The sequence below is a fragment of the Chelonia mydas genome, chromosome 7 (genome assembly GCF_015237465.2).
Source record: "Chelonia mydas isolate rCheMyd1 chromosome 7, rCheMyd1.pri.v2, whole genome shotgun sequence".
In the NCBI taxonomy this organism is placed as follows: Eukaryota; Metazoa; Chordata; order Testudines; family Cheloniidae; genus Chelonia; species Chelonia mydas.
The window spans coordinates 4,616,200-4,638,842 of NC_057853.1; the positions used below are offsets into that span (position 1 = coordinate 4,616,200).

The window sequence follows — 22,643 nt, forward strand, 5'->3', positions numbered from 1 at the left end:
TTCAGAGTAACAGCCGTGTTAGTCTGTATTCGCAAAAAGAAAAGGAGTACTTGTGGCACCTTAGAGACTAACCAATTTATTTGAGCATGAGCTTTCGTGAGCTACAGCTCACTTCATCGGATGAAATGGCCCACCTTGATTATCATACACATTGTGAAGAGAGTGGTCACTTTGGATGGGCTATTACCAGCAGGAGAGTGAGTTTGTGTGTGTGGGGGGGGGGCGGAGGGTGAGAAAACCTGGATTTGTGTTGGAAATGGCCCAACTTGATGATCACTTTAGATAAGCTATTACCAGCAGGAGAGTGGGGTGGGAGGAGGTATTGTTTCATGGTCTCTGTGTATATAATGTCTTCTGCAGTTTCCACAGTATGCACCCGATGAAGTGAGCTGTAGCTCACGAAAGCTCATGCTCAAATAAATTGGTTAGTCTCTAAGGTGCCACAAGTACTCCTTTTCTTTTTGTGTTAGTAAAATGATTTTCCACAGAAAATTCTATACTGCATTCACATTTAAACATATATCTTTTACACAACACATTATTTTGCTGATGCTTTGTGGCCCTTGCAAGGATAAGTTACAACTTTTAACAGCAAAATAATGTAGTGTTGTGACGATGTGACGCAGCAGGGAGAGGGGAGTGTTGACCTGGGAATGTGCCCTGGGGATGGGAGACCTGAGAGCCTGTCACCTGAGCCAGGAGGGGCAGGGGGAGGTAACACCTCTGCCCAGGAATATGAACAGAGGCTGCAGGAGAGAGCCTGCTGGGGGGGGTTTAGTTTTCAGTTTGGGGCTGGGTGGAGGAACGCAGGGAACCCCAGGGCTGGGGTCTAAGCTCCCTGCTCCCCCAGAAGGACTTGACTGAGGGGTCCTGGTTGTACCCACAAGCTCTGTTTTGGACTGTGTTCCTGTTGTCCAATAAACCTTCTGTTTTACTGGCTGGCTGAGAGTCTCAGTGAATCCCAGGAAGAGGGGTGCAGGGCCTGGACTCCCCCACACTCCGTGACAAGTGTATGTAGTGTAATATTAACACACAGGGCCTGATTTTGAAAGAAGCCTCCTCCTTTGCATTCACTATTTTTCAGGTGCAACTGATCTCATTTACACATCTAGAAAAGGAGGACTTGTGGCACCTTAGAGACTAACCAATTTATTTGAGCATAAGCTTTTGTGAGCTACAGCTCACTTCATCGGATGCATACTGTGGAAAATTCAGAAGATGTTTTTATACACACAAATCATGAAAAAATGGGTGTTTTATCACTACAAAAGGTTTTTTCTCCCCCTACCCCACTCTCCTGCTGGTAATAGCTTATGTACAGTGATCACTCTCCTTACAATGTGTATGATAATCAAGGTGGGCCATTTCCAGCACAAATCCAGGGTTTCTCTCCCCCCCTGCCCCGGCAACACACACACACACACACACACACACACACAAACCAACTCTCCTGTTGGTAATAGCTTATCTAAAGCGATCACTCTCCTTACAATGACAGGTTTCAGAGTAACAGCCGTGTTAGTCTGTATTCCCAAAAAGAAAAGGAGTACTTGTGGCACCTTAGAGACTAACCAATTTATCTGAGCATAAGCTTTCGTGAGCTACAGCTCACTTCATCGGATGCATACTGTGGAAAGTGTAGAAGATCTTTTATACACACAAAGCATGAAAAAATACCTCCCCTCACCCCACTCTCCTGCTGGTAATAGCTTATCTAAAGTGACCACTCTCCTTACAATGTGTATGATAATCAAGGTGGGCCATTTCCAGCACAAATCCAGGGTTTAACAAGAACGTCCGAGGGGGGGGGGGGGTAGGAAAAAACAAGGGGAAATAGGTTACCTTGCATAATGACTTAGCCACTCCCAGTCTCTATTCAAGCCTAAGTTAATTGTGTCCAATTTGCAAATGAATTCCAATTCAACAGTTTCTCGCTGGAGTCTGGATTTGAAGTTTTTTTGTCGTAAGATAGCGACCTTCATGTCTGTAATCGCGTGACCAGAGAGATTGAAGTGTTCTCCGACTGGTTTATGAATGTTATAATTCTTGACATCTGATTTGTGTCCATTTATTCTTTTACATAGAGACTGTCCAGTTTGACCAATGTACATGGCAGAGGGGCATTGCTGGCACATGATGGCATATATCACATTGGTGGATGTGCAGGTGAACGAGCCTCTGACAGTGTGGCTGATGTTATTGGGCCCTGTGATGGTGTCCCCTGAATAGATATGTGGGCACAGTTGGCAACGGGCTTTGTTGCAAGGATAGGTTCCTGGGTTAGTGGTTCTGTTGTGTGGTATGTGGTTGCTGGTGAGTATTCGCTTCAGGTTGGGGGGCTGTCTGTAGGCAAGGACTGGCCTGTCTCCCAAGATTTGTGAGAGTGTTGGGTCATCCTTCAGGATAGGTTGTAGATCCTTAATAATGCGTTAGAGGGGTTTTAGTTGGGGGCTGAAGGTGACAGCTAGTGGCGTTCTGTTATTTTCTTTGTTAGGCCTGTCCTGTAGTAGGAGACTTCTGGGAACTCTTCTGGCTCTATCAATCTGTTTCTTCACTTCTGCAGGTGGGTATTTTAGTTGTAAGAATGCTTGATAGAGATCTTGTAGGTGTTTGTCTCTGTCTGAGGGGTTGGAGCAAATGTGGTTGTATCGCAGAGCTTGGCTGTAGACAATGGATCGTGTGGTGTGGTCAGGGTGAAAGCTGGAGGCATGTAGGTCGGAATAGCAGTCAGTAGGTTTCCGGTATAGGGTGGTGTTTATGTGACCATCGCTTATTAGCACTGTAGTGTCCAGGAAGTGGATCTCTTGTGTGGACTGGACCAGGCTGAGGTTGATGGTGGGATGGAAATTGTTGAAATCATGGTGGAATTCCTCCAGGGCTTCTTTTCCATGGGTCCAGATGATGAAGATGTCATCAATATAGCGCAAGTAGAGTAGGGGCGTTAGGGGACGAGAGCTGAGGAAGGGTTGTTCTAAGTCAGCCATAAAAATGTTGGCATACTGTGGGGCCATGCGGGTACCCATAGCAGTGCCGCTGATCTGAAGGTATACATTGTCCCCAAATGTAAAATAGTTATGGGTAAGGACAAAGTCACAAAGTTCAGCCACCAGGTTAGCCGTGACATTATCGGGGATAGTATCCTTGACGGCTTGTAGTCCATCTTTGTGTGGAATGTTGGTGTAGAGGGCTTCTACATCCATAGTGGCCAGGATGGTGTTATCAGGAAGATCACCGATGAATGGTAGTTTCCTCAGGAAGTCAGTGGTGTCTTGAAGGTAGCTGGGAGTGCTGGTAGCGTACGGCCTGAGGAGGGAGTCTACATAGCCAGACAATCCTGCTGTCAGGGTGCCAATGCCTGAGATGATGGGGCGCCCAGGATTTCCAGGTTTATGGATATTGGGTAGTAGATAGAGTTACCAAAAGAAACTACAGCATTTGCTCAAGAAACTCCCTGAAAAAGCACAAGATCAAATCCGCACAGACACACCCCTGGAACCCCGACCTGGGATATTCTATCTACTACCCATTCATAAACCAGGCTTGAATAGAGACTGGGAGTGGCTAAGTCATTATGCAAGGTAACCTATTTCCCCTTGTTTTTTTCCTACCCTTCCCCCCCCCCCCCCCCCCAGACGTTCTTGTTAAACCCTGGATTTGTGCTGCAAATGGCCCACCTTGATTATCATACACATTGTAAGGAGAGTGGTCACTTTAGATAAGCTATTACCAGCAGGAGAGTGGGTTTGTGTGTGTGTGTGGGGGGGAGAAAACCTGGATTTGTGCTGGAAATGGCCCAACTTGATTATCATACACATTGTAAGGAGAGTGATCACTTTACATAAGCTATTACCAGCAGGAGAGTGGGGTGGGGGGAGAGAAAACCTTTTGTAGTGATAAAACACCCATTTTTTCATGATTTGTGTGTATAAGTACATCTTCTGTATTTTCCACAGTATGCATCCGATGAAGTGAGCTGTAGGTCACGAAAGCTTATGATCAAATAAATTGGTTAGTCTCTAAGGTGCCACAAGTACTCCTTTTCTTTTTGCGAATACAGACTAACACGGCTGTTACTCTGAAACCTGTCATTTACACATCTAATTATCTGATTTGCAGCTGCAATCAGGTAGCTAGATCTGTAAATGACATCAATATCATCCATAAATATTTATGTCTGCATTTACTCAGGCCATAAAATGACAGGAACAAAATGGGAAGCTGTTTCTAAAAATCAGCCCATATCTATTCTAATACAAGATGCTAAATGTGGCCCCAGTCCAGCAGTCTGCGGGAGGTGACACTCAGACCATTAGTGTTAGAGGGTTAGTTGGTCTATGAGGATTCAGTTTCAGAACTGGGCCTAATGTATGTGACAAGGGAAGTTCTGTCAGATTGTTCAGCTCATTTTGCATTGTTCTTCTATTTGCTCCCAATTTTTTCTATTTTCTACATTTCTACAATTCATACCTCCATGGTCTAGCTATAAAAACCTCGCCACAGCCACACTGTGAGTGGCTAATGGCATCATGGTAATGTACCCAACGAAAATAAAGTAAAAAGTTCACTTTTCCTGTTGTAGTACTGACCACAGAAAACAAGTAAAAATGCATGAGAAACTACATAATAAATGCCATACTAGGCAATTGATATAACATAGTGGCCAGAAAATCATGGTGTTTTTCTTGAGTTAGCCCACCTAGGTACAGAACACGTAAATAACTTAGAGACTTGTTGGTGCTTAAACATTCAGTTCTCACAGGTACCCTGAAATCACCTACTGATCAGCTCGATCAGCTGTTCCTCTGATTCCTCTAGAAATTCTATTTGATTACTATGTATGCTGAACCAATCCAAGGGGTAGTCTTTCTACAAAGGCTTCAGTACTAGGGGCATATTAGTGAAGTTAGTCGCAAAATCTGTGCTCTGTCTGTGGCTTGAAGTCCGGTTTGGTAACTGCAAATAATATACACCTACAAGAACTTTTTCCTGGCAGGCCACTTTTTCCCAGGACATCTCTCTGGCAGGACAACCTGGCCTGTTCTGTCTGACTTGCTGATATACTCATGCTGTTTAATTGGTCACGTTATATTAATATATTAAGGATACATTTATAAATAGTTTATAAAGGGTTAACAAATGTTAACATCATGAGCAGTATGTGTTTTGGATGGATATCGGTACAGCAGTATAAAGCGCTGTAGACAGTTATAAGTCATAGTTATCCTAACAATATCTAGCTCTTGTATAGCGCATCTTTCCTCAGTAGATCACAAAGCATTAACAAAGTATCATTATCCCCAATTTACAGATAGGGAAACTGAGGCACAAAGCAGGGAAGTGACTTGTCCAAGTTCACCCACTGGGCCAGTGGCAGAGCTAGGAACAGAAACCATATCTCCTGAGTCACAGTCCAGTGCTCCACCCACTAGAACACCCTTTAAGGTTATTAGCCCCATTTTACAGATGGGGAACAGAAGCAGGGAGAGATTAAGTTATAAGCAACCTGTTGGACTCTATAACAATCTATAATAATTGATGGACCATTTATTACAACATCTTATTTTCCTTTTGTAACCTGCTTACCAATGAATCCTTAATAAAGAGTGGCCATTTAGTTGGGTTTTCATTATATAAATTCAACTTGCAAATTGAAAAGAAGTGCTGAGACTGACCTTCTTGTACTAAAATCCAGTGACGTCTGAAATGTTACAGAAGATACTTTTCTGGTCATTCAGGTGTCCCAGAAGAGATTTGTACAATTTCCTACCACACCAACTCAAAAGGCCAGCAGTGGTCATTACCTGACGGTCTGCTCAAGAGGACTTCAGCTGCTAAGTTCTCTGCATATACTGTAGTATACATTTAGGTGTCTGGTGGTTGCTATGTATTTCAGAGCTCACAGAGAAGCTAGTGGAAAAAAAGCTAAGGGCATGAATCCGCCTCTCACCTGACTTTATATACTAAACCATTCTGGAAACAGAATAAACTGACACTCTCTGTGATAGGGTTTCCTGTTTCACTTTGTTTCATTTTCTCTGCATAGTTCTGCACAGCATACCAGCTGTGCAACCTGTTACAGGGCCGGTAACCCATGCTTATAAATTCTACAGCTATGCAGAGCTTGTGCAAAAGAGTCAGATTACACAGCCCTCCTGAGCAAATTATGTGGACATTTTTTCTTCAGTGTTTTCAATATTTAGTGGCCTCTATCTTACTGTTTATATGATTCTATACCCAGCTAGTCGTAGCTTAAGGTGAACAGTATCCAGCAATGAAAATATAACGATGACATGCTCTTCTACTGCATCTGGTCAGGTTATATAGGAATACATACTTCAGCCTTGATTGCAAGCATGAGCATCAAGAAGCCTTTTAAAAAGACCATGCTGTGCAATAATTTCCTGGCTGTCATGAGGTAATGGGATTTCACTCTCACAATTTGATGTAAAGGTCTAAAGCAGGATAGCTGTAGCCATGTATTCTACTTCACTTCTTCAGGCCAAGCTGAAAGCCTTTCTTCAAAGCTGAGTAAAGCCGTCCAGAATTTTCCAAGGGCAAAGATGTTTTATGTTTCTGGCAGTATCATTTCCATTGTTGTTGCTACATTACTACGCAATAGTGCAACAGGAGAAGGTCAAGTTAGTGTCTTTTGCACTGCTGCAGTATTAGAATGCTATTTCTTTCAGTCTTTCCCGTGAATGTAAAAACAGGCAAATATCAGTATATAAACAATATCGTGCACTCATCTGGGAAATATGAAGTGGTGGTTACCAACTGTTACCTCGGTAGAGCTGCAAAATAGGAAAAATAGCCCAAAGAAATCAACTGTCTGATAGTGTGAATGAGTAGCTGAGAGAGGAGGTATGTGGTGGAGTTGAGGAGAGTAAGTAAAATACATCTGTTACATTGAGTCTGCTAGCAAGTTTATTGTGGATTCACAGATTCCAAGGCCAGAAGGGACCATTGTGATTATCTAGTCTGACCTCCTGTAGAACACAGGCAGGGAACTTCCCCAAAATAATTCCTAGAGCAGATCTTCTAGGAAATCATCCAGTCTGGTAAAGAATAGCACGCTTCCTGCCCATGAGACAGAAAGAAGATTCCTTAACATCTAGTTCTGAACCATGCCCCAAAAGATCATCAGTAAGATTGGAATGAGATTCCCTATTTTCCTTCATGCAGTGCATATTGTACTCTATGTTTTGCATAGATATGTTCACTGGCCTTATGTCAAATCCCAATGAGTTATCTTTAACAACTCTCTCTCTCTCTGGTAAATTAAGAATGAAATATCTGCTAGTGAAAAAAATTATTAAAATGCATGTTTTCACTAAAGGAACATAAGCTTTCCATGAACAGAATACATACTCTGTGTCAAAGCACTTTAAAGCATCCCAATCCACTCTATGAGACAGATACTATTTAGTTTGTTAATGTAAGGTACACAGCATTCCCTCATAAAGGCTGCTCAAAGTGCAATATCAGACTAAGAAAAGAAGTTTTCATAACTTGAAGGATACATTAAAATTATAGCATTAACATACCAGAAACTCCCTACTTTAATTCTGAAAGTGATTACGTTCCACATATCCAAAAAATTGAGAAAACATTTCAAAACCCGAAACGTTGTCATAAAACCATACATTTATATAGATCTATAGACTCTGTATTTGAGTCTAAGGTTAGTTAAAACCAAGAATATTCATTATTTTTAAACATATTCAAGTTTTTGATTTAAAAGAAATAAAATAACAGGAGTTAATTATTTGTCAAATGCATGGTTAAGTAGTATGGTTACATGAAATGATTGCACCAATTTAATAACATAACTATTACTAAAGTCATGCTGTAAAATTAAAGCTAATGCTAACTTTGAAATGCAGTTCTATCTGAAGAAATGATTATGTAAAAATGGCATTTTGCCACTCAAAGATCAATTTCCTGTGTATTTTCAGAGTTATGTGTGCTTATTTTAGAGACAAAAAATGAATTTTTAGTGTTTTTAATCCTGTTAACACTGCAAAGCCAAGACGGCAAAGGGAGCAAAGGGAAAGTGGGCTGGATTCTATTCCTTCTCATGTATCAGCATAATGGAATACTGAGCTGCAGTCATTTATCCCTCTGTAAAAGGGATAGATGACTGAAAAGAGGGATTGCACAGGTGTAAATTAGGGCCTAATTTGGCATACAAAACTTTTACTGCTGATGGTGATGTACTAGAAAGAAAGAACCATCCTGGACAATCATTTCCAGGTTGAGTTTGGAGGGCTGACTGTCAGCACAAAATCTCTTTTAACTGGTATGGAATCTCTGTTTGGCATGGAAAACACTGAACGACACACACCCTTTTACATAGTAACTTTTCAGAGAAGAACAATATTCTATACTGGATATCTTTCAGCTTACTCTTTTAATTTTTTTTAAAGGATACACGTCCTTCATAGTAGTAACCATGCCTTGGAACAAGCATGACAGTATTCTGCAATGCTTAGAAACTTAAGATGTAATAATTATACTATAAAATTGCCATTGTTTTAAAGGACTTTATATTCTGAAAATTGCACAGATTTTAGGCTAAGAGTTTGGTCTCTCAGTACCTTTATTTCTTAGTTTTAAGCTATCATTTCTATGAGATCAGTAAACAGTTTTGCTCAAATCTTCCCTGATACTTTTGGCACTAATTTCTGCTCTATAGTAGTTTTATAGCACACCAAGTTTCCCTTTAGGGCAGGTACCGCCAGGACCTCCTCGCAACCTGGTTTAAAGATGTTTATTTCTGAAAGTGCATAGCTTTAAAGCAGTATCTTGAGCTGGTGCCCTTCACAGATTGCATTTAAAAAAAATCAATCCAGCGATCAGCAGTGGTGCTGAACTGACGAAGCACATTTCTGCATTATCCCTTCACAGGGTGGGTGGAAAAAAGTGAGTTTTTGGAATAAAAATTGCAATAGTGACCCACCTAACGTATAGGGATGGACTGAACACAGTAAAGCAAGGTTTTTTGTTCTGAAAAGAAGCTATTTGCATTTAAGAGCAGCATTGGAAAAGGCTTTTTAGATTGGGTAGTAAGATCGAAAAAGCCAAGCAAAATGAGAGGATTTCACGTTTCTCATATTTCCATTTGCACAGCTAAAGTGTTCAACTTAACTCAGCATTGCACTAAAAAAAAATCACATATTGTTTCTTTCATAAACCTTTAAAACACTTAACAAATTAGGCCATATATTTTTAGTATGGTACTAGAAAATATAAGGCTGAACGTCCAATCTAGTGTTTACTCTGTATGAATCTCTGTATGAATCTCCATCCATTTGCACCCAAACTCCGATTGTATCAAAGGAGATTTCCTTACTTTACTGGCTCCCATGATTCCCGCTCAAAGCCCCTGTGAATTGATTGTGCAATTGAGGACTCCATCAGATCGACATATCTAACAACAAGTGGAGCAAACAGGTCTTGAAGGTGTTTGTGGAATTTTCCATTGCACAAATTATCTAGAACAGATAAATAAAAGTATAGTAAGAAACGATTGTTACTAAACCCTCTGTAACAACCCACAAGCAGTGGCATTTTATTACACAATGAATATGCTGGCTAATACGAAGAAATTTCATAACTGGAGTTTGCACTGGGAGTCCTGAATCACCAAGATCCGTGATAAACACAGCACGATTGAGCTCTTAACTGGAACAATCAAAGAGTAGCTCTTCTCCATTAATATCAAACTTAGAGATAACAAAACAATTACGTACTATTTGCTGTTATAAAAAGAGTACAAATGAAACGAGAGTGTGGTAAACAACACGGCCTGTGCAGGCTGGGAAATCAGTGCTTCATTAGAGAATCACTACTCTTATTCAGGAAAATGTTTTTCTCTTATGAAGGACCTCAATACTCATTAGGCATGTCTTAAGAAGCTAATTAAAGCCCTGATCCTGCAATAGGCTCTTTTTGTAAGATTGGGGCCTAATTTACTAACATGGGTCGGATGGGACTGGATGGCACTGCGTGGGATTTCCAAGAGCACTCAGAATTGGCCTAATTCTGCTCCCATTGCTGTTAACAGGAATTAACATCATTGGCTTCAACGGGAGCAGAGTTAGGCTGATAAGGGGCGCTTCTGGAAATCTCACCTGTCCTACCAGCATGTAACATGACAGGAAAGAAAACAGTTCAATCCTTGAACACTGTTAACCTTGCTTCTTTGCATTTCTCTTGCGTATAACGCAACCTTATATCATTTATTTTACTTAATATAAAACCCAGATGTCTTTCCTTTCCTTTTATTAAACTCTTTGGGGCAGGGGGACTCCATATTTTGTAAAATATGGTGCAGGTAGAAATGCTTAATGAAAATAACAGTAATTTACTAATCATCGATAATGCACTCACCATCATGGAACCTGAGTGAACAGGACATTACAGAAGTTCCACTCCCTGACTTTGAACAGGAATTTATCTTTACTTAAAACAAATTCCTGAGCAAATGAAAGGCAGGAAAAGAAGATTTTGTTTTTTATATTAAAGTAAAATAAATAAATGATATAAGCAGCAATTTCCCCCTAGGGCAATCACAAAATTTAAATGATACATTTGTTTTAAAGTCCCACCCCATACTGGTTTGCTGTAAAGTATGGAAAGGCCAGAAATAGCATCAATAACCTGGCAGACTTGCCCTATCAAAAACACATGGTCAAAATACAATACATACAGTCAGGACGGAGGAAATCATTTAGGAGCTGAAATAGTGGAAAGCTGTCCCACGAGTCTGGGGGTTGCAGCTCTAATGCAGCATCCATATCCACCGCAAACAATGACAGGAAGGTTTCTGCATGTTCAACCATTAAGTCTGACCACCATGCAAAGGCCTTAAAATTTGGTAGAAAAAAAAACAATAATAAAGAAACGTATTAGTCCTATTAAAGCACAGTCAGTGAGAGGAGACCATTTATCTTAAAAACAAATGTGCATCCCAGGGAAAACCAGCTTTATTGTAAAGAGAACAGTGCTTTCAAATGTTAGCCATGGCATATACAGTGCAAATCACATAAATTATGCACCTACCATTTTGATACAGAAATGTCTCAGAGAGCATATATTCAGAACTGCACTGTAAGACTAATCAGTTGTAACATGACAGAGAAGGTATGTCTGTTCAATTTACAATAACTCACTAACATTTTTCTTGAATCATGCTATTTACGGGAGGAGTTAACTAGTTCTTATTCTAAGGTATAGAAATCTGGGAGTTTCTTCACTGTGTTTGTGGGTTTTCTGCTACATTTTTCAATGGTTTTTAAATGTATTTGGATTCGCTATTAGTGTTCATCTTGAAATGCTAGAAGCCTGCACTTTCATAGTCTTTCCTAAAATCTCTTATCTAGAAATATTTCAAACATCACCAGTAAAAATTACTACAGCACCTTTCATTTTACATGGTTAGGTATAAAGCTCTTTAAACTTACTAGCATTATTTACAATGCCACTTATTATGAAAATGTTTGTAACCAATTTCAGAACAATGTTATCGACATGTCAGGATACCAGTATTAAAACATCAAAATCAAGCCAGGACTTTACTGAGGTAGGAAACATATATAAACTTGAAAACCAAAAAATATCAGTGAAGTAACTCATTTTCATGCACATGGGTCCTTAAAATTCACTGTACAGGTTCTCTGAAGTGACATTCACATCGTACATGGCTCAGATGCGAATGTGTTTCAAACGCATGCATGCGTGTTTAGTAATCACTTCTGGCTGGGAACATGCAGTATGAGCGGTGCTGTCAATTGGACCGTGTGCAGTAATTTTTAGGTGATAGGAAACTACTCAAAGATTTAAAGTGTCTACCTAAGAAATATCATCCCCTACTTTCCAAGAGAAGGAAACCTAATAAATAGGCACCAGACTAGAAAGATGGAACAAAGAAGACTGAGAATGAATGTGTCAGTTTAAAGAGAACCTGTCAGCCAGGAATATGTGTTTTTGCCGCCTGGAAGGAAGTTTCTGGCAGATGTGAATGGGCAGAATGGACTTCTATCTTTCTTAGGGCTCGATCTTGCATGCATTGAAGTTCTGCCACTGATATCAATGACAGCAGCATTTGTTCATTAATCCTTATTATTCAGCTTGTTTTAGAATGTTGCAGAGCCTGACAGTCATCATCCATTAGACTAAGGAGGGTGTTTTGCCATACATAGGTACCTGTACCTCATAACAACATTCCTGCCAATGGCAGAATCCCTTGAACAATTTCCCATTTGGTCTCCCTTGTACTCAGCTTCCAGATACACAAGCTACAAAGCCATGCGACTGAGTGTCCATTTCACTATCCCAATTTTATGCCACTCTAACTCCACTGACCTCAACAGAGTCACACCAGCATAAAACCAGTGGGAAAGAGTAAAGAATCAGGCCCACTGTGTAAGGGGGCTGCATGTAGAGTTAAGATGATCTGTAGATGGAGTGTATACAAAGAAATAATCTTCGGTACAATCCTGATTGTATAAGTGTGGCCTGCCTTGCGTGCCAGCACTGGGGAATGAGGGACCAGAAGGTGTCCCCTTAGCCCTTCCACTGGTGCATCATAGCACCATTTCCTGCACTCGGGGGGAAGCAGGCGTGCCATCACTGAAAAAAAATCTGCCCCCCTGGATGTTCAGTAAGCCCAGGGTCAGATGCAAAGACAGTCTCGGACTTTTGCTACTGTGTTTGCTGAGTAGTTATTCTACGACTGCCATGAACAATGCGAGGCCACTCAGCGCAACTGAGTGTGAACCAGTGCTGTTAGTGGATCTCTCTGGGGTTCATGTCTAAAAGGAAGAGAGAGAGAGAGACAGAGAGAGAGAGAGAGAGATGTGAAAATGCCGCTGTGATCTGATGGTGGGTTGGATATTTTTACACAATATTCTTGAGCAGCGAGATCAACTGAAGCAAAAGGGGCAGGAATCAATTCTGCTTTCAACGTCTACTCAAATTTTCTCCAAAGGTAAAAAACATAAAAGCTATGGTGGTTGACAGTGTCCCTTTAAAACAATTTTTTTTAAAAACTAGTTTGGAAGAGTTGATACTTGCGATGCTAGATTTTTTCTGGCTAGACCTTAAGAATATAAAATGCTGTCCCCTTGCCAAGTTATTAGCAAATGGCTCTGAGTGCTAAGAATCCTGTTAGTAACTCTGTCCATGAAGATGAACAAAATCACTATTTTGGGGGACGAAGAATATTTTCTCCAACAAATCCCAAGATATTTATTTAAGAGTCCTGCAAGAAAACCTGCTTTCATGAGAAAGAACTTTTTAAAAAGAAATTAACAAGAAAATTATGTGATCACTTCTGAAAAACATAGTCATACTTTTATTTCTGCTGGAATTATCAAATTCTACCTTCATAATTATCCAGTTCATGTCTGGGATTCCCCCACCCCCTTCACAGCTCAGCACTAGTTTCTTGAAATGAGAGAAGTAACATTTCATCAATCAAAAATCTCTTTCAATTTTAGCAACCATCTACTTACCTGCTTTGTTTCAATATGATTTAAGGAAAAAAGTGTGCTTTCTATACAAACACACCTCATATTGTATATCTTACACACAGGTACACATGTATATATGCATATCTTCAAAGAGTTAAAATACATATATACATATACATACATATACATAGAGAGAGAGAGAGGGCAAGATTAAAAATACATGAAGGCTTAGGTCTTATGACATTTACAATCATTCTTCCATGTGGAGGAGAATCAACTTTGGAGACACCTGATGAGAGAAATGACATTCGTCTAAGCTCTCATGTATTATAGTCGTGTACATACTGTACAATGGAAGTTTCTTCTGCACTTTTGTCTGGGCAATTTTATTTCTTATTGTGACTAACAAAAACAACTTAATAAAACATAATTTCTCCATGTTAATATTTTTCAACATTTTTCCATAGGGTAGTGGTCATCTGGGGGCTCTCAGATTTGTTTTATGAGTTTGTAATGTATATTGGTGGCATGTTTACATGCATTCACATGCTAGAACAAAATGGGCTAATTTCAATGTGCAAATGCTACTGATCCTGGCATTTCTCCAGTAAGTGACAACTTTGTTTTCTTGAGGGATATCCAACTAGAGTCATCTCTATCAAGTTTCAGAGTAACAGCCATGTTAGTCTGTATTCACAAAAAGAAAAGGAGTACTTGTGGCACCTTAGAGACGAACCAATTTATTTGAGCATAAGCTTTCGTGAGCTACAGCTCACTTCATCGGATGCATACTGTGGAAAATACAGAAGATATTTTTATACACACAAACCATGAAAAAATGGGTGTTTATCACTATAAAAGGTTTTCTCTCCCCCCACCCCACTCTCCTGCTGGTAATAGCTTATGTAAAGTGATCACTCTCCTTATAATGTGTATGATAATCAAGGTGGGCCATTTCCAGCACAAATCCAGGTTTTCTCCCCACCCCCCCCCCACACAAACCCACTCTCCTGTTGGTAATAGCTTATCTAAAGTGATCACTCCGTCGCTTCACCTGTAGCTCACGAAAGCTTATGCTCAAATAAATTGGTTAGTCTCTAAGGTGCCACAAGTACTCCTTTTCTTTTTGCAAATACAGACTAACACGGCTGTTACTCTGAAACCTGTCATTGTAAGGAGAGTGATCACTTTAGATAAGCTATTACCAACAGGAGAGTGGGTTTGTGTGGGGGAGGTGGGGAGAAAACCTGGATTTGTGCTGGAAATGGCCTACCTTGATTATCATACACATTGTAAGGAGAGTGATCACTTTACATAAGCTATTACCAGCAGGAGAGTGGGGTGGAGGGAGAGAAAACCTTTTGTAGTGATAAAACACCCATTTTTTCATGGTTTGTGTGTATAAAAATATCTTCTGTATTTTCCACAGTATGCATCTGATGAAGTGAGCTGTAGCTCACGAAAGCTTATGCTCAAATAAATTGGTTAGTCTCTAAGGTGCCACAAGTACTCCTGCTCTATCAAGTTGTGGGTGGTCTTTACTAACTCCAGGTAAATAGAAAAAAAATGCCTATGAAAACTCATTTGGAGTAATTAAGCCCACAAGTTTCAGAGTGGTAGCCGTGTTAGTCTGTATCAGCAAAAAAAACGAGGAGTACTTGTGGCACCTTAGAGACTAACAAAACCCTTAAGGTAGATTTAGTTACGTTGATATAAGCAGAAAATGTAGACAGAAAATCTAGTAGCTGATGAATTTAACCACGAAGATTTTATTCAAACATATATAAAATACTGAGAAGACATTTCTAAAATGTCACAGTGTGTAACACTCCTGATAATTGAGCTTACATATAAATATCCCTGCAGGTATCTCCTTTGAGTAAAATGCAGTTATTTTGCAAAGTTTCATGAAATCTCAACAAGATATTGCACAATAACAAAGGAAATAATGTGGATATAGTTGTACATACCATAAAAGTGACACGATAAAACCACATTCAACCTATTGTTTTCCTCATTGGGGTGAAATTCACCTTAGGGACGGTGGTCAGCACAATTCCTGTGCACCACTTAAGTCCCACTTAGGGTATGTCTACGCAGCAATTAGACACTCATGTCTGGCCTGTGCCAGCTGATTTGGGCTTGGGCTAAGGGACGGTTTAATTGTGGTGTAGATGTTTGGGCTCAGGCTGGAGCCCAGGATTTAGGACCCTGAGAGATGGGAGGGTCCCAGAGCTTGGGCTACAGGTGGAGCCTGACCATCTACACTACAATTAAACAGCCCCTTAGCCCAGGTTGCGTGAGCCCAAGTCAGCTGGCACGGGCCAGATGCGAGTGTCTAATTGCAGTGTAGACAGACCCTTAGACCCCTCAAAATAAGACTTTGTGTTGGCCCTCTGGACAGAGATGAATGTCACCCTTTCAGATCATCATCCAAAGTAGGGGCAGAGTATACATGTTCTCCTCCTATTGCCACAAACATGAGGTCTCTGATGAAACCCTTGTGTTCCGAAACCATAACACATATTTTCATCTTCTCAATGTAGCGGACAGAACACAGGCCCAGCATTGTAGCCACTTGCCTCACAACATGTTGCCATTATATAAATAACGAGCATTAAAAAATAAAAAGAGTCCTTTCCTTACAGTGTGTACATAGAATATATGACGGTGATGAGTGGAATAAAGTATTATTTTCTGTAGACAGTCTATCCCAATTCACATGTAGCTCTGTGGCATTCTGCTCTTTCCAACTCATACAGCTATTCTCCCAAATAAACGAAAATAAAGATTATTTCACTCTTCACCACAGTATATTCTCTCTCTCTATATAAATACTGTATATCTAGTACAGTACACACACAGACAAAATTAAAGGAAGACTATTATCACCCTGTTTATTAATTATTTCATAATTGCAATGGTGTACTATAGATTAGGTAAATGCAGAACAACATAGGTAACAACAGGCTGAGGAAAGATTCCAGGCAGGTAGGGTTGTGTTGGGATGTAACTGCAGTGCTTGTAAAATATACTCATTGTTACATGCTTGGACTAGATACTGTCCCACATTTACCCCTCTGTGGAGGGCTACCAATTCCACAAGCAGTTACTCTGAAGTTGCTGTTACATTCCTTGGATCAAAGTTACAAAGCAAGGATAACCCAGGTAAAATCCCATTAGGAAACATGGCACCGAGAGGGCATGCACGAAATATGACAGGAGGTGACTCATTTCATTCAGCTTAGTCACATACCTCTTTCCCCTGCCAGGATCATCCAAGATTGAATGAACAGTAGAAAAACAGGGAGGAAATTTAAATATGCAATCAGGCATTAGTTGGGACTCGTGGATGGTTGTGTTGTAGAAATAAGTTAGATTGTACTGTAAATTTAATATACATCAGAATGATTTTTTTCGGTGATTGTGACATTATTTACCAAATTTATTTAATGCAATATATATATATATATATATAAATGTGAAGGAGAAGAGAAAATAGTGAATGATTGTAACAATACTAAAGTTATAAACAAATAATTGTTAAATCTGAGTTTTAAAATGATCAGCTTTACAACAATTATCAAAGAGTACTGGATTTGCAGAGAACTAAGGGCCAGATCCTGTATATACTTACACACGTGTGACTTTACTCATGTGAGTAGTTCCACCGAGATGGAAATCTCATGACATCTCATCAATGAGGTTGTACACCTCAATGCAATTACTCACGTGTTCAAGTGGTCACAAGATCAAGACCTATACTACTGAGGTGCTCATATATTTTGGACTTAGTGAGATATGGATTCCCTGTTTAAAAGTCTCATTAAAACAAGAATCTTTCTGCTAGACGGCTTTGAAGAATAAAGCTATTTTTCATTTTGCTAAGTATTGGATAACCTATATATTCAATAACAGAGAACAATTCATTTCAGCCACAGCAACCCACAACCAGGATACTCCAAACAGGCCGAGGAAGGAGTAGCTGACTGAAAAGCCACAGTGAGTAAAAGATCATCATATTCAATGACACAAGTAAAAAACAAAAACAAAATTGTTAAAAGAATTTTATAGAGAAAGAAACAGACCAAAAATAGCTTGAACCTTTGTGGTGCTTCTTCTTTGCTACAATGCTGAATGGTGACAAGTGAATGCTGTTTGGATGAGGCTGAAACTGATTCATTTCATTATGCTTGAAGTATAGCATGACTTTTTGGAAACCCGTGACCCTTCTTGAAAGTGGACAGACTTTAAATTGTGATTAGCCAGGTGGGTTGGCCAGATTCAGCTCTCACTGACACCTGTGTGAAAGGATGCACACATGTAGACGAGAGCAGAATTTGGCCAATTTTGCTTAACTCCTCCCCTCCTCTAAAACCTGACTTCCCCAAGTTTATATTGTCTGTAATTATATTTTGTCACTGTTATTTAAGAAGACCAGGCGGCTTTAACAGTGACATGAAACCACGTGGTGCGGTTCAACATTCACCACAGCGAAATGAACAAAGCTAACCAAAACCAACAAGACCCTGTCCAAAGCCAGGCTAGAGCCCTGCTGCTCACCTCTGCATGGTGCTCTTCATTCTGCTGTAGAACTTCAATTACCAGCTCTGCCAGACGTATTGTATCTTCTAGCTTTTTGGCAGGAGTGACTAACCGGCCTACATTTTCTGCAGTACAAGAACGTGAATTAAAACGGAGTGAAATGTGAGAGGCTAGATGTATGGGCAATAGAGTAAGTGGAAAAAGTCCCATAATAGTTAATAACTCTAAAAATCTTTTCATGCAAGTGTTAAATGCTCTATAATTAGTACTGAGCAAACCGTAAAGCCACATTTGTTATTTGTACTATGAAAACAGTGCTCCAGCTCTGAACTTCAAAATACTGTATGAATTGTTTTACTTTCCATTTTGAGTTGGTGACACTTTATTAATTCAAATGAGAACAGCAAATTCCATAGAGACAGCATCTATCTATTAGCAGATGACAATATGTATCTTTCTGGGTAGACTGTACTATTATATATTTGATGTACACATACTTTTTAGAGTTTCATTTAAATGGAGCTTTTAAAAAAATAAGCTGTTGAATATAACAATGATACATTAATTTCCATGATATACAGTGGGTGTGCTTAAAAAGATTCTACTGTTCTGAAAGATTTTTACCCATTTAAGAGATATTACTTATATATATATAATGGGGAATGCTGGACTCCATAAAAAGAAATGTCAAACTTGCAGAAACTTTATACATGGGTCCAACTATATAGAATAAAAATTGCGGGTCCAATTCACCACTGGTGACTCCTGGATGTAACTACACTGAAAACAGGTGAGTTATGCTTGAGTAAAGTTGGAAGGACGCAGTGGTAAATCAGACCATGTGTTTATAGGTACAGTTTTATGTGAAAACATATTCAACTTTAAAGCATAAAATCCCTTAAATAAACCACACAGTTCAAATACCGAAGCAAGGTGGAGAAAACACAGAGCTATTTCATACTATCTTGCAGTGTTCTCCAAACCTTCTAAAATGAAGTCAACCTCATGCTTATGCGCATCTTATACTTATGCTTATGCATCAATATATTAAATGTTATGTATAGTAGACAAACACCTTTCGGAATATTTCATTAGAAATCTGAATAAATAAATATATAAACCCCACCACTCATTAATAATCCAGATATCAGTGAAAGATTCCAAGGAGCTAGGCAAATGCAACAGTGGCTCTTTCTACACTAGCACTTTTGTCGGTAAAACTTTCGTCAGTCAGGGGTGTGAAAAACACACCCCTCTGACTGATATAAGTTTCACGGACAAAAGCACTGGTGTGGACAGTGCTCTCCTGCCGACATGGCTACTGCTGCTCGCTGCGATTAATTAAGTCAATGGGAGAGCTCTCTCCCATCAGCATAGAGAGGCTACAGTAAGGCCTGTAGTGTAGACATAGCCCATGAGATGGGTCCCTAAGAACAAAAACTGGTGGCTCACAGCTGTGAAAAACTGACTTAGGGCTCGTCTACATGGGAACACTCAGGAAAGTTAATTCGAATTCGCTAAACATATGAATTTAAAGTGGATTAGTTAAACTGCATTAAAACCCCTCTGCGGGTACCCTAAAGCCATGTCAGCACTAGAGGGGCTACAGGGCAGCGCCATGGCACCGTAGCTATACTGCTGTAGTGCCATACTGCGGACGCTTCCAACAGGGACAGAAGGGGTTTTCCGTCACTGTAGGAACTCCATCTCCCTGAGCAACAATATGTACGGTGATGGAAGCATTCTTCCATCAGCCAAGCTGCTTCTACCTTGGGGGTTAGGCTGGTAGAGCTACAGTGCATAGGGTACACAGCTGTAGTTATGTTGACCTAACTTTTAGGTGTAGACCAGGCCTTACAGAATTCATGTGGTGTAAATGCAGTTTAACTAATCCCCAATTCAGCAAAGCTCTTAATATACACATGTTTAGGTCCATCCCTATTTAGCAAGGCACTAGACTGGGATTTTCAGAGGAGCTGGAGGGAATTAGCTGAAATTCAACTGGAGCTAGTTGCCTAACTCCTTCGGATGCTGCTGAAAATTCTAGTCATATCTGATTGACTTAAACATGAACTTAAAGTTAAGCACAAACGTAAGTGCTTTGCTGAATCAGGGCCTGCAAGAATTATGGATGCTGTTTTGGCCCCTCTGAAGCCTATGGGAGTTTTTATGTTGACTGTAACAGGCCTGAAACTTTTTTTGAACACATCCCTATAGTTAAATGGTTTCTCATTAAAAACAATGGCCAAAATTTTCAATATCAGAAGCCTAAAATTAAGGACCTAAATCCACAGTTAGGCATCTATGTCGGTGCCTTGAGTTTTAAAAAAAGTGATGAGCATCTAAATCTGAAATCAATGGGAGCAATAGATGTTCGGTTCCTTTAAAAATCAGATCATTTCTATTTATGTAGCACCAAAGGCCCCAATACTGTGAAGCAGTTTTTGTGCAGATGTTCTGAGGGGTTGGACTTTAAATATAAATAAATAAATATGGACTTTAGGGTCATCCCCTTCTAGGGTGACCAGATGTCCCGATTTTATAGGGACAGTCCCGGTATTTGGGGCTTTGTCTTATATAGGCACCTATTACCTCCCAACCTGTCCCGATTTTTCACACTTACCTGTCTGGTCACCCTATCCCCTACCCCAGTTTGAAAAGTTTTCCCCATGTTTCCCTTCAAATATTTTCTGAAGGCAAATACTGAATGGAGAGCTCATTATTAACTTCTCATTCTTTCTTTTATCCATGCAAACATCTCAACAGAGACAGTGTTTTTCTTTTGTGCAATAACAGGTCACAAAAACCTTCCAAAATACATGGGTGCTTTTCCCACAGCACTGAAGTCAATGGGAGCTTTGACATTGACTGCAATGTGAGCGGTGTAAATCCCGGTATGGTTTGTTCTTTCATTCGTGGCAGGGATCTGCTCTCAAACACAACTAAATGACAAAAGTGTTAATAAGAACAACTGCTCAGAGATGCTGTCTTTAAAGAAAATATTTTGCTTTATCAACTTTGGCAGCCAACAGATGTCAATCTTTTTTTTCCCCTTATTTTAAATATTTCCCTGGGTAAGTTACTATACATCAGAATATTCTGTTGAGATAGCTGGAGCACTGACAGTTAAATGAAACGTATACCATATACTTATCAAACATTTGATACAACATCGTTTAAAGCTCATACATATTCATCGTTATCATGCAAAATGTTATGCAACAACAATGTTATTTTGTGCTGACGTTGATATTTGAAAATGTTGCATATGTCAGACATTGCTAGACAAAAAATGTGGACATTCTGAAATAAATACTACTATTTCTACGTCTCTAAAAGCCTACATTGTTGTGCTAGATAGTTTAAAAAATCCTTACTGTAGAACTAGCTTCCTAATATTAAACTAAGCTAAAACAACGAAAAAACACTAAACTAGAAGACAGTTGAATAAAAGAAAGGAAAAATGGTTACAGTACTTGGTGTTTGTCTAGGTATGCCTTTGAGCATCTGATTTATTATGTTAGGCTGAGTTTGAGTGGATCGTGATGGCCCAGCCGGTGGCTTAGGCTTAGCTGGACGAGCTGTTTGTCAGTGATGGAGAGAGACACACCAAAAATAAAGAGACATATGACATCATAAACAGTGACTAAAAGATGTAAACTTTGAAAGAAAAGCAAGCAGAAATGATAAAACACAAATGGAATAAGCTCCTCATCGTTACTTGAAGTATTACACAATTATAACACCATTTGACGACAAACATTTTAGAAGTCATCAGATTCTATGACGTTACAGTGCTTTGCAATCAAGATGCTTAAAATCCAGTGGAATGCTAATTGCATTTCATGTAGCCAAGCGCAAACAGGAGGAGTTTAGTATGATAATTAAAACTTATAGCTGTGTGTGAGAAATCTGAAATAATATTGCCTGGTTTTTGCACCCTATAATGGTAAGAAAGGTTCCCCTATTGAAGGTGCCCCAATACCTATTGTGAGGTTTAATACGGAAACAATGAACATAGGAATTAATTGCTTTGCAAAGACCAATTACAGATTTTAGACTTAAACACCATTGTTGGTGAAAGGGAGCTATAACATATTCTTGCATTCTTCATGCAATTTAAACATGGAAAAAAATCTGTCACTTTTAAAAATGTGTGCTTTCTGATTGTTTCCAGCTCATTTAATTATTTTCAACTTGGAATTCTAGTGGCTTTTATATTCTGGGTTGAATCATATATAAAACTTGCCAGCTCTATCAAATATGTTACTTGCTATTCCAAATGTTAGAATACTGCAATCAGGACTTGACCCATCTGTCATATAGTTTACAATATCAGCATAGCAAAAATTCTATGAAAATAGCCTTTCCTTCTGCATACACACAGACAAATCATATATGATGAATATACTGGTGCTATAGTTACCATTATATTTAATAACACCTTTTTAATAGCCCAAGTACTGTACTGTGACTATTTTAATTATTTTGTTTGTAAGGAATCTGGCATATTTATCTGGACATTCTGTTGCCAAAAGTTCTTTCCATTTTGCTTGCATTTTCCAAGGGGGGAGGGAAGGGGTAAATTAGTTTGGCTGCTTCTTTAGACAAAGTGGATTTGTG

The 22,643-nt window shown here is 39.5% G+C and overlaps 1 protein-coding gene across 24 annotated transcripts in view; it reads right to left on the minus strand.

Moving 5' to 3' along the window:
• CADPS (calcium dependent secretion activator) overlaps positions 1-22,643 on the minus strand; it is a 372,276-nt gene that overhangs the window by 69,086 nt on the left and 280,547 nt on the right. For 15 of the 24 annotated variants that reach the window (XM_037904776.2, XM_037904781.2, XM_037904775.2 and 12 more), the window contains 3 exons: positions 18,039-18,145; positions 10,712-10,868; positions 9,353-9,494 (listed from right to left, as the gene is read on the minus strand). In XM_037904776.2, the coding sequence (XP_037760704.1) occupies positions 9,353-9,494; positions 10,712-10,868; positions 18,039-18,145 (406 nt within the window). Of the gene's footprint in view, positions 1-9,352; positions 9,495-10,711; positions 10,869-16,731; positions 16,741-18,038; positions 18,146-22,643 lie in introns of all 24 variants that reach the window. The other 9 variants (XM_037904773.2, XM_037904769.2, XM_037904778.2 and 6 more) reach the window with 1 other exon arrangement.